At 45.5% G+C, this 13,377-nt stretch overlaps 1 protein-coding gene across 2 annotated transcripts in view; it reads left to right on the top strand.

Annotated features, from left to right (window-relative positions):
• Positions 1-13,377, top strand: part of daglb (diacylglycerol lipase, beta) — a 63,413-nt gene that overhangs the window by 5,894 nt on the left and 44,142 nt on the right. For both annotated transcript variants that reach the window (XM_070900786.1, XM_070900785.1), the window contains exons 3-5: positions 5,849-6,023; positions 7,005-7,266; positions 13,153-13,278. In XM_070900786.1, the coding sequence (XP_070756887.1) occupies positions 5,849-6,023; positions 7,005-7,266; positions 13,153-13,278 (563 nt within the window). The remainder of the gene's footprint in view (positions 1-5,848; positions 6,024-7,004; positions 7,267-13,152; positions 13,279-13,377) is intronic.

Below are 13,377 nucleotides of genomic sequence, written 5' to 3'. Positions count from 1 at the left end.
AATATGGCAGGGGGATGGGAACCTATGCAGAGAGACAGAGGGAAATAGAAGGAAGGCAGAAGCAAAAGATAGAAAGGAGAATAGTAAAAGTGGAGGGCAGAGAAACCCAAGGCAAAAAGCAAAAAAGGGCCACATTTACAGCAAGATTCAAAAGGGGCAAAGTGTGTTAAAAAGATAAGCCTGAAGGCTCTGTGCCTCAATGCGAGGAGTATTCGGAATAAGGTGGATGAATTAACTGCGCAGATAGCAGTTAACGGATACGATGTGATTGGCATCACGGAGACATGGCTCCAGGGTGATCAAGGCTGGGAACTCAACATCCAAGAGTATTCAGCATTTAGGAAGGATAGACAGAAAGGAAAAGGAGGCGGGGTGGCGTCGCTGGTTAAAGAGGAAATCAATGCAATTGTAAGGAAGGACATTAGCCTGGATGATGTGGAATCGGTATGGGTGGAGCTGCGGAATTCCAAAGGGCAGAAAACGCTAGTGGGAGTTGTGTATAGATCACCAAATAGTAGTAGTGAGGTTGGGGACAGCATCAAATAAGAAATAAGGGATGTTTGCAATAAAGGTACAGCAATCTACATATAGATTGGGTTAACCTAACTGGTAGCAATGCGGTGGAGGAGGATTTTCTGGAGTGTATTAGGGATGGTTTTCTCGACCAATATGTCGAGGAACCAACCAGGGAGCTGGTCATCCTAGACTGGGTGATGTGTAATGAGAAGGGACTAATTAGCAATCTTGTTGTGCGAGGCCCTTTAGGAAAAAGTGACCATAATATGGTAGAATTCCTTATGAAGATGGAGAGTGACAAAGTTAATTCGGAAACTAGGGTCCTGAACTTAAGGAAAGGTAACTTCGACGGTATGAGGTGTGAATTGGCTAGAATAGACTGGCAGAGGTTATTTAAAGGGTTGACGGTGGATAAGCAATGGCAAACATTTAAAGATCACATGGATGAACTTCAGCAATTGTACATCCCTGTCTGGAGTAAAAATAAAACTGGGAAGGTGGCTCAACCATGGCTAACAATGGAAATTAAGGATAGTGTTAAAACCAAGGAAGAGGCATGTAAATTGGCTAGAAAAATCAACAAACCTGAGGACTGGGAGAAATTTAGAATTCAACAGAAGAGGACTAAGGGTTTAATTAAGAATGGGAAAATAGAGTATGAGAGGAAGCTTGCAGGGAACATAAAAACTGACTGCAAAAGCTTCTATAAATATGTGAAGAGAAAAAGATTAGTAAAGACAAACTTAGGTCGCTTGCAGTCGGATTCAGGTGAATTTATAATGTGGAACAAAGAAATGGCAGACCAATTGAACCAATACTTCGGTTCTGTCTTCACAAAGGAAGATACAAATAACCTTCCGAATGTACTAGGGGACAGTGGGCCTAGTGAGAATGAGTAACTGAAAGATATCCTTATTAGGCGGGAAATTGTGTTAGGGAAATTGATGGGATTAAAGACCGATAAATCCCCGGGTCCTGATAGTCTGCATCCCAGCGTACTTAAGGAAGTGGCCCTAGATGCATTGGTGATCATTTTCCAACAATCTATCGACTCTGGATCAGTTCCTATGGACTGGAGGGTAGCTAATGTAACGCCACTTTTTAAAAAAGGAGGGAGAGAGAAAGTGGGTAATTATAGGCCGGTTAGCCTGACATCAGTAGTGGGGAAAATGTTGGAATCAAATAGCAGCCCATTTGGAAAGCAGTGACAGGATCGAACCGAGTCAGCATGGATTTATGAAAGGGAAATCATGCTTGACGAATCTTCTGGAATTTTTTGAGGATGTAGCTAGCAGAGTGGACAGGGAGAACAAGTGGATGTGGTGTATTTGGACTTTCAAAAGGCTTTTGACAAGGTCCCGCACAAGAGATTGGTGTACAAAATCAAAGCACATGGTATTGGGGTAATGTACTGGTGTGGATCGAGAACTGGTTGGCAGACAGGAAGCAGAGAGTCGGGATAAACAGGTCCTTTACAGAATGGCAGGCAGTTACTAGTGGGGTGCCGCAGGGCTCAGTGCTGGGACCCCAGATCTTTACAATATACATTAACGATTTGGATGAAGGAATAGAGTGTAATATCTCCAAGTTTGCAGATGACACTAAACTGGGTGATGGTGTGAGCTGTGAGGAGGACGCTAAGAGGCTGCAGGGTGACTTGGACAGATTAGATGAGTGGGCAAATACATGGCAGATGCAGTATAATGTGGATAAATGTGAGGTTATCCATTTTGGGGGCAAAAACACGAAGGCAGAATATTATCTGAATGGCGGCAGACTAGAAAAAGGGGAGGTGCAACGAGACCTGGGTGTCATCAGTCACTGAAAGTGGGCATGCAGGTACAGCAGGCGGTAAAGAAGGCAAATGGTATGTTGGCCTTCATAGTTAGGGGATTTGAATATAGGAGTAGGGAGGTCTTACTGCAGTTGTACAGGGCCTTAGTGAGGCCTCACCTGGAATTATTGTGTTCAGTTTTGGTCTCCTAGTCTGAGGAAGGACGTTCTTGCTATTGAGGGAGTGCAGCGAAGGTTCACCAGACTGATTCCAGGGATGGCTGAGCTGTCATATGAGGAGAGACTGGATCAACTGGGCCTTTATTCACTGGCGTTTAGAAGGATGAGAGGGGATCTCATAGAAACATATAAGATTCTGATGGGACTTGACCGGTTAGATGCAGGAAGAATGTTCTCGATGTTGGGGAAGTCCAGAACCAAGGGACATAGTCTTAGGATAAGGGGTAGGCCATTTAGGACTGAGATGAAGAGAAACTTCTTCACTCAGAGTTGTTGACCTGTGGAATTCCCTGCCACAGAGAGTTGTTGATGCCAGTTCATTGGATATATTCAAGAGGGAGTTAAATATGGCCCTTACAGTTAAGGGGATCAAAGGGTATGAAGAGAAAACAGGAAAGGGGTACTGAAGGAATGATCAACCATGATCTTATTGAATGGCGGTGCAGGCTCAAAGGGCTGAATGGCCTACTCCTGCACCTATTTTCTATGTTTCTATGCACAGCCCTCTGGGATAGAGAATTCCAAAGAAGTTTCTTCTCATCTCAGTCCTAAATGGCCGTCTCTTTATCCTGAGACTGTGCCCCCGAGTTCTAGACTCTCTAGCCAGGGGAAACAACCTCTCGGCATCTACCCTGTCAATCCCCCTCAGAATCTTGTATGTTTCAATGAGATCACCTCTCATTCTAAACTCCAGAGAGTATAGGCTCAATCTTTTCTCATACGACAACCAACTCATCTCATTTCAGGAATCAATTCAGTGAACCTTCGCTGCACTGCCTCTAAAGCAGGTATATCCTTCCTCAGGTAAGGGACCAAAACTGTGCACAGCACTCCAGGTGTGGTCTCACCAAAACCCCGTACAATTATAGCAAGACTTCTTACTCTTGTACTCCAACCCCCTTGCAATAAAGGCCACCATGCCATTTGCCTTCCTAACTGCTTCTTAAACTGTTTCCAATGGCTGAAGCGTCAATAAAGAGGGGGCACAGATTTAAGGTGATTGGCAGAAGAACCAGAGGCGACATGAGGAAAAACTTTTGGCGGTTCGGATTTGGATTCGGCTTATATGGTGGTGGATACAGATTCAATAGTCTCCTTCAAAAGGTAATTGGATAAATGCTCAAACGAGAAACCATTGCAGGAATATGGGGAAAGAGTGGGGAATGGACTAATTGCTTTGCTCTTTGACAGAGCCGGCGCAGACTCGATGGGTCGAATGGTGGGCTGCGCTGTGACTCTATAATTTACTTCCTGCAGGCAGTGCTACCATTGTTCCTTGTAGTTAAAACTGTAAAATATATTGTGCATTAACTATTGGGTGATTGAATTGTGGATTGTTATCATCAAAGGACAATGAAAGGAATGTATAAATGAGTTCAAGGAAACTAGGTGAGCTTCTGTACAGACAGGTTTAAGCGCCTGGCTGAGAGAAATGAATGTCTTTTTACCGTTCCCAGAAATGTTTGCTGGAAGTGAAGAGTTACATTTTCCCACGTGTTTGTGTATTGGCTGATTACTAAGGCTCCGCATTGTCCTGTATTCCTGTATTCTACTCAGAACTCCGACACGGCAAGCGAGCCCCAGGTGGGCAGAGGAAACATTTCAAAGACACCCTCAAAACCTCCTTGATAAAAATGCAACATCCCCACCGACACTTGGGAGTGCCTGGCCAGAGACCGCCCTAAGTGGAGGAAGAGCATCCGGGAGGGCGCTGAGCACCTCGAGTCTTGTCGCCGAGAGCATGCGATGGAAGGAGCGTGCGGCAAACCAGACTCCCCACCCACCCACCCTTTCCTTTAACCGCTGTCTGTCCCACCTGTGACAGACTGTAATTCCCGTATTGGACTGTTCAGTCACCTGAGAACTCACTTTTTATAGTGGAAGCAAGTCTTCCTCGATTTCGAGGGATTGCCTATGATGATTCCTCCAATAGCTGCATTACTGGTGACTTGGTTAGCAAAGGTCCTTCTTGGCATAGTATTGAAAAACATTGAGCAAATGTCTCCGTTGAGTTAGATGGTCTTAGCCATGGAGCAGCAGAGGCTGTGAAGCATTCCTGCCCTGCGTGCTCCCCCCGCCTCCCCCTTCCACCATTGATGGCTGTGCCTTCAGCTGTTGCACCAAGCCCCACTCACTCATCACCCCTGTGCTTGCTGACCTACATTGGCTCCCCGTTGAGCAACGTCTCGATTTCAGAATTCTCATCCTTATTTTCAAATCCCTCCATGGCCTCACCCCTCCCTATGTCTCTAATCTGCTCCAGCCTCACAACCCCCCGCCTGCGCCCCCCCCCACCGCCCACCAAGGTGTCTGCACTCCTCTAATTCTGCCCTCTTCAGCATCCCTGATTATAATCGCTCAACCATTGGTGGCCGTGCCTTGTGTTGCCTAGGCCCCAAGCTCTGGAACTCACTGCCTAAACCTCTCTGACTCTGTACCTCTCTTTCCTCTTTCAAGATGCTCCTTAGCCAAGCTTTTGGTCACCTGCGCTAACTTCTACTTATGTGGCTCAGTGTCAAATTTTTTATCTCATAACACTCCTGAGGAAGCGCCTTGGGATATTTCACTGCTATATAAATACAAGTTGTTGTTGTAGGCAATACGCTCCACTCCCTCTCTAAGACCCTCCTTAAAACCCAGCTCTGACTAGCCTTTTGGCTGCCGCGTGTTCTACATTATAACAGTGACTATTCATTGGCTGTGAAATGCTTTTGGAACGTCTAAAGGTCGCGAAATGCATTCACCTCCCTGTATCTACTTTTTGGTCTCTACATCCATTAAAAAAAATATTACATTTCTGAAGACCTTGGGGTGTTTTTAATATTAAAGGTGCTATATAAATGCACGTGGTTGTTACTGGATTAGAGATGAGAAGAATCCAGTCAGATTTTCCCCTCCTTTTTGCTTTGCAGTTTTCTCCAGATGACTCTGTGGGCAAGTGTTTGGGTTGGTCTGGTTTTTACATGGGTAACCAAGGAGTTTCATCTTCTTGTCCACTCTGCCTCAGTCAGGAGGTTGTGGGTTCAATCTCGGCTGACACACTCAGTGCTGGCTAAGGTGTTGTCTTTTGGATGAGACATTAAACCAAGGCCCCACCTGCCCGCTCAAGTGGATGTAAAAGATACGAATTAGATGTCTGTGTACACGGAGAGGAAAGTGAAGCTCTGGAATCCTAGACCCTAGCTGATTGTATTGACATTAATGACACCGCTGACAATTTTATCCTTTAAGTGTATGAAGCGCCCCCTCCCCACCCAGAGTGAAAGCAAAATGCCGAATTACTGCACTCATTTCATTCTTGATTTCTCTCTGTTTGCAGGAACTATCACCAATCCAGGCCCCAGACGATCTATCCCAGCTCTGATCTATATCCGCACCGCTCTTTATTTACCTGAGCTGGTCTGGGCTGTCTTGGGTGCTGTCTGGGTCAATGATGAAAGCCTGGGCTGTGCTCCCTCCATAGTTACCACAATTACTATAGCCGTCATTACTAGGTAAGAATGTGTTTACAATCTATTAGTTGTAACGTTTAGCAAATGCTTCAGCCTCAGTTTAATGTCTCATCTGAAAGACGGCGCCTCCAACAGTGCAGCACTCCCTCAGTACCGCACTGGAGGGTCAGCCTGGATTTTGTAATGACAGATAAGCTGCAAAGTCCATCTGATGTTCCCTGCTTTGACTGAATTCCTGCTTGTACCTCGCAAATTTCAACCTTCCGGTTTTAATTCCGTGTTTCTGAATGCACTCTTTGTGCAGGCATTGATGGAAGGTTATAAACTGGAAAGAGAAAGAAAGAACTTGCATTTAAATAGCGCCTTTCATGACCTTGGGACGTCACAAAGCACTTTACAGTGTAGTCACTGTTGTAATGTAGGAAACAGCAGTGTGATAGTGACCAGGTAATCTGTTTTAGTGATTGTTTGTTGAGGGCTAAATATTGGCCAGGACACCGGGGATAACTCCCCTGCTCTTCTTTGAAATAGTGCCACGGGATCTCTTGCATCTACCTGAGAGGGCAGATGGGGCCTCGGTTTAATGTCTCATCCAAAAGACAGCACTTCCAACAGTACAGCCAACAAAGTACTTTTGTTTTTTGAAGCGTAGTCACTGTTGTAATGTAGAAAACGGGGCAGCCGATTTTCACACAGCAAGATCCCACAAACAGCACTGTGATCATCTGTTTTTAGTGATGCTGCTTAAGGGATAAGTATTGAACACTCCTCCTTTTCTAAATAGTGCCATGGGCTCTTTTAATGCATCATCTGAAAGATGGCACCTCCGACAGCGCAGCATTGGAGTGTCAGCCTGGATTTTGTGCTCCAGTCTCTGGAGTGGGACTTGAACCCACAATCTTCTGACGGAGAGGCGAGAGAGAGTGCCAGAAATGTGCAGTTTAATTTGGAATCGAGTGGAATTTATTTTTAAAAGCAAGTTGGAAGGTTTGACATTAATCCTGGCACTTGTCCTTTCCGCAGCTGGATTTTCTTATTCTTCACGGTGGTTGCTGTCCTCATTGTCTTCGATCCTCTGGGCAGACCCAAGCGGTTGGGCTCTGCCAGGTACGCCGAGCATGACCTGGAGAGCAGTGAGTCGGTCCAGCTACTGTACACGGCTCGGTCTGTGGCAGGGCGGGTGTGGGAGTACAGGCTGAAGCTGTTGTGCTGTTGCATTATGCAGGACACGGATAACCGAGCCGCCTTTACAAACATTGGCGAACTGTTCAGTGACTTTTTTATGGTGAGTTCTTTTCCAATCCGCATTTGTCGAATCCCTCCATGGTTAGAATGTCGCAAACCATTTCACTTAAGCTTAAGAGGAAGGGAAAAAAACTTTACAAATCAGGGGATGGTATCTGGTGAATTGGAGTAATTCACGACTTGGCTTTGCTGACCATTTCATTTTATCTACAGCTTTTGATTTTGTTATTGCACTGTACACACTTTTCATTCTGTTTTTCTTTGGGCCAGCTAAATTTTTTTCAATTTTTAAAAACTGGCTGAAGTGTTTTCTGTCAGTTTTCTGACAGTTTGTGTTTGTATTGCAAGATCTCGGAGAGTTTATCATCATCCATATTAATAGCATTTCAAGAGGGAGCTGGAGCGGTTCCTGACTGGGGCAGAGACAGCATCTTACAGAAGCGAGGCGTCTATCGATCACGCTTGATTTGTGTGATCTCCCAGACTGGTTTCCGTCGACCGAGGAGGTTGGAGAGGAATTTTCCAGAGTGCTTTTTTCCCTTATTGACCCCGGTCTTTGTTTGCCTGGTTGTGGGGGGAGTCTTTTGCTGCCTGTCAGTTTCGTGTGTTCTTATGACTGATTTCATGTGGGCCCCACTGTCGAAATCTCGACTCGCAATAATATGACTCTGACACCTTCAGCTCCGGCAGATGTTCCTTTAATTTTACTTGCAGCAAGGGAAAAGTCTCACTCAGTCAAAGGCTAAGTGAAGACCTCCAAAATGGTTCAGTTTCACGAGATATTTTAACAGTAAAAACACAAGTTACGGCCTCTTCCTGTGTATTGGCTCTGTCTTGCAGTCAGTGAATACAGATAGAGTTAATTACCACATCCTTGTCCTGACATGGTTTCCAAATGTCTCCTTTGTCAGGGTTATTAGTTGGCCAGTCAGCCATTACTTGATGAGAGTGTGATAATGTGCTATTACCGGCATTGCATTGTGTCAGGATTGTCCAGTTTCCCGGCCAGTTATAAAATGGGTTCTGTATAAGAGATAATGGCTGGTAGTTTAAGTATCTCAAGGGGGGGGGGGGGGGGGGGGGAGTGGAACTGGTGCTGTATGGACAATACAGGAGAGCATTATGGGTGGTACTTGTCTCAGCAGGACAGTCTCCATGCTGTCTGGTGGCTATTGATCAGCTATCAGCCATTTCAAGCCTGGTTTAGCTGTTTATGCAAACCGACTTTCTGTTGCAGAAATTTCTAGAAGGACCAGGACTCCATTTTGTTTTATATTAAAAAGGATACAAAATACAGTGTGATACAGCTTAGATAAAAATACATTTCCACACCACCCAACGAACTGAAAATCCCGAGCATTCTGATGTCAGGCACACAGCTTTTTCCAAAAACAATGTGTGTTCTCTGAGCATGGGTGACACTGGCAAAGCCTTGTTCAGTGCCAGGCTGCCGTGCGAATGCGTCGGTAGGATAGTAATTCTTGGCTTGCCGGACTATTTCAGCAGGCGGTAAGAGCCAGTCACGCAGAATGGCCTCGAGCTTTGGGGGAAGAACCATCGCCAGGCTGCTTCTGACTCCTTGCTGAGGCGGGCGCTGGCAGAAGTATTGGGAGCAGGTGGTCTCGGCTGTTGGTGACCCGGGGAGGGGGTGTTGGGGAGGAAGATGACGGATTTTGGTGCGTTAAAGACCTGATTATGCACCAGCTCAATGGACCTGTGTTTTTTGATTCATAATTCTGTTTGCCTGTCTTATTGTTGCCTCGTTATTACTTCGATGTCAATCAAGGCCCACATAGAAACATAGAAAATAGGTGCAGGAGTAGGCCATTCGGCCCTTCGATCCTGCACCGCCATTCAATGAGTTCATGGCTGAACATACAACTTCAGTACCCCATTCCTGCTTTCTCGCCATACCCCTTGATCCCCCTAGTAGTAAGGACTACATCTAACTCCTTTTTGAATATATTTAGTGAATTGGCCTCAACAACTTTCTGTGGTAGAGAATTCCACAGGTTCACCACTCTCTGGATGAAGAAGTTTCTCCTCATCTCGGTTCTAAATGGCTTATCCCTTATCCTTAGACTGTGACCCCTGGTTCTGGACTTGCCTAACATTGGGAACATTCTTCCTGCATCTAACCTGTCTAAACCCGTCAGAATTTTAAACGTTTCTATGAGATCCCCTCTCATTCTTCTGAACTCCAGTGAATACAAGCCCAGTTGATCCAGTCTTTCTTGATATGTCAGTCCCACCATCCCGGGAATCAGTCTGGTGAACCTTTGCTGCACTCCCTCAATAGCAAGAATGTCCTTCCACAAGTTAGGAGACCAAAACTGTGCACAATACTCCAGGTGTGGCCTCACCAAGGCCCTGTACAAATGTAGCAACACCACCCTGCCTCCAATCCCCTCGCTATGAAGGCCAACATGTCATTTGCTTTCTTAACCGCCTGCTGTACCTGCATGCCAACCTTCAATGACAATCACACCAGGAACTTGAGCACAAAAGCCTGGGCTGACACTCCAGTGCAGTGCTGAGGGAGTGTTACACTGTCGGAGGTGCCGTCTTTCGGATGAGACATAAGAACATAAGAAATAGGAGCAGGAGCAGAACTCAACATCCAGGGGTATTCAACATTCAGGAAAGATAGAATAAATGGAAAAGGAGGCGGGGTAGCATTGCTGGTTAAGGAGCAAATTAAGGCAATAGTTCGGAAGGACATTAGCTTGGATGATGTGGAATCTATATGGGTAGAGCTGCAGAATATCAAAGGGCAAAAACGTTAGTGGGAGTTGTGTACAGACCTCCAAACAGTAGTAGTGATGTTGGGGAGGGCATCAAACATGAAATTAGGGGTGCGTGCAATAAAGGTGCAGCAGTTATAATGGGTGACTTTAATATGCACATAGATTGGGTTAACCAAACTGGAAGCAATACGGTGGAGGAGGATTTCCTGGAGTGCATAAGGGATGGTTTTTTAGACCAATATGTCGAGGAACCAACTAGGGGGGAGGCCATCTTAGACTGGGTGTTGTGTAATGAGAGAGGATTAATTAGCAATCTCGTTGTGCGAGACCCCTTGGGGAAGAGTGACCATAATATGGTGGAATTCTGCATTAGGATGGAGAATGAAACAGTTAATTGAGAGACCATGGTCCAGAACTTAAAGAAGGGTAACTTTGAAGGTATGAGGCGTGAATTGGCTAGGATAGATTGGCGAATGATACTGAAGGGGTTGACTGTGGATGGGCAATGGCAGACATTTAGAGACCGCATGGATGAACTACAACAATTGTACATTCCTGTCTGGCGTAAAAATAAAAAAGGGAAGGTGGCTCAACCGTGGCTATCAAGGGAAATCAGGGATAGCATTAAAGCCAAGGAAGTGGCATACAAATTGGCCAGAAATAGCAGCGAACCCGGGGACTGGGAGAAATTTAGAACTCAGCAGAGGAGGACAAAGGGTTTGATTAGGGCAGGGAAAATGGAGTACGAGAAGAAGCTTGCAGGGAACATTAAGACGAATTGCAAAAGTTTCTATAGATATGTAAAGAGAAAAAGGTTAGTAAAGACAAACGTAGGTCCCCTGCAGTCAGAATCAGGGGAAGTCATAACGGGGAACAAAGAAATGGCGGACCAATTGAACAAGTACTTTGGTTCGGTATTCACTGAGGAGGACACAAACAACCTTCCGGATATAAAAGGGGTCGGAGGGTCTAGTAAGAAGGAGGAACTGAGGGAAATCCTTATTAGTCGGGAAATTGTGTTGGGGAAATTGATGGGATTGAAGGCCGATAAATCCCCAGGGCCTGATGGACTGCATCCCAGAGTACTTAAGGAGGTGGCCTTGGAAATAGTGGATGCATTGACAGTCATTTTCCAACATTCCATTGACTCTGGATCAGTTCCTATGGAGTGGAGGGTAGCCAATGTAACCCCACTTTTTAAAAAAGGAGGGAGAGAGAAAACAGGGAATTATAGACCGGTCAGCCTGACATCGGTAGTGGGTAAAATGATGGAATCAATTATTAAGGATGTCATAGCAGTGCATTTGGAAAGAGGTAATATGATAGGTCCAAGTCAGCATGGATTTGTGAAAGGGAAATCATGCTTGACAAATCTTCTGGAATTTTTTGAGGATGTTTCCAGTAGAGTGGACAAGGGAGAACCAGTTGATGTGGTATATTTGGACTTTCAGAAGGCTTTCGACAAGGTCCCACACAAGAGATTAATGTGCAAAGTTAAAGCACATGGGATTGGGGGTAGTGTGCTGACATGGATTGAGAACTGGTTGTCAGACAGGAATCAAAGAGTAGGAGTAAATGGGGACTTTTCAGAATGGCAGGCAGTGACTAGTGGGGTACCGCAAGGTTCTGTGCTGGGGCCCCAGCTGTTTACATTGTACATTAATGATTTAGACGAGGGGATTAAATGTAGTATCTCCAAATTTGCGGATGACGCTAAGTTGGGTGGCAGTGTGAGCTGCGAGGAGGATACTATGAGGCTGCAGAGCGACTTGGATAGGTTAGGTGAGTGGGCAAATGCATGGCAGATGAAGTATAATGTGGATAAATGTGAGGTTATCCACTTTGGTGGTAAAAACAGAGAGACAGACTATTATCTGAATGGTGACAGATTAGGAAAAGGGGAGGTGCAAAGAGACCTGGGTGTCATGGTACATCAGTCATTGAAGGTTGGCATGCAGGTACAGCAGGCGGTTAAGAAAGCAAATGGCATGTTGGCCTTCATAGCGAGGGGATTTGAGTACAGGGGCAGGGAGGTGTTGCTACAATTGTACAGGGCCTTGGTGAGGCCACACCTGGAGTATTGTGTACAGTTTTGGTCTCCTAACCTGAGGAAGGACATTCTTGCTATTGAGGGAGTGCAGCGAAGGTTCACCAGACTGATTCCCGGGATGGCGGGACTGACCTATCAAGAAAGACTGGATCAACTGGGCTTGTATTCACTGGAGTTCAGAAGAATGAGAGGGGACCTCATAGAAACGTTTAAAATTCTGACGGAGTTAGATAGATTAGATGCAGGAAGAATGTTCCCAATGTTGGGGAAGTCCAGAACCAGGGGATACAGTCTAAGGATAAGGGGGAAGCCATTTAGGACCGAGATGAGGAGGAATTTCTTCATCCAGAGAGTGGTGAACCTGTGGAATTTTCTACCACAGAAAGTTGTTGAGGCAAATTCACTAAATATATTCAAAAAGGAGTTAGATGAAGTCCTTACTACTCGGGGAATCAAGGGGTATGGTGAGAAAGCAGGAATGGGGTACTGAAGTTGCATGTTCAGCCATGAACTCATTGAATGGCGGTGCAAGCTAGAAGGGCCGAATGGCCTACTCCACCTATTTTCTATGTTTCTATTTGGCCCCTCGAGCCTGCTCCGCCATTCAACAATAAGATCGTGGCTGATCTGATCTTGGCCTCAACTCCACTTCCCTGCCCACTCCCCATAACCCTTGACTCCCTTATCGATAAGAACATAAGAAATATGTTAAACCGAGGCTCCATCTGCCCCCTCAGGTAGGCATAAAAGATCCCATAGCACTATTTCGAAGAAGAGCAGGAGAGTTATGTCCGGTGTCCTGGCTGAGATTTATCCCTCAACCAGCATCCCTAAAATAGATTATCTGCTCATTATCACATTACTGTTTGTGGGAGCTTGCTGTGCGCAATTTGGCTGCCGTATTTCCTACATCCCAACAATGACTGCACTTCTCAAAGTACTTCATTGGCTGTAAAGCGCTTTGAGGTGACCTGAGGTCGTGAAAGACGCTATATAAATGCAATTCTTAATGTTCCTTTTGTATTGGGGGGGAGGCAGGAACGTATTCTGACAAGTGCTCCTTTGAAGTTTTAGATTTGGGGGAAATAATATATCTCTTACCTTTCTCCTGTTTTTTTTCGATGGGCAGGACACAGACCTGGTGGCTGGCGATATTGCTGCGGGACTGTCTCTCCTGCACCAGGAACAGGATAAGATACGGCAGAGCAGGGATCTGGAGGAGGTGGCTTGTACTGTCCCACAACCAGCATCTGTTGTAAGTTTACATTCAAGAATGAAATCTCTCATTAAACTGACAGCAACTTTTCGCTTCTTTTTAAAAAAAAAACATACTCTGCTTTTTCACGAATGCTGA

Source organism: Pristiophorus japonicus, chromosome 15, assembly GCF_044704955.1.
Source record: "Pristiophorus japonicus isolate sPriJap1 chromosome 15, sPriJap1.hap1, whole genome shotgun sequence".
Classification (NCBI taxonomy): Eukaryota; Metazoa; Chordata; class Chondrichthyes; family Pristiophoridae; genus Pristiophorus; species Pristiophorus japonicus.
The sequence above is the reverse complement of the archived record's forward strand: the minus strand, read 5'-3'. Positions and strand labels throughout refer to the sequence as shown.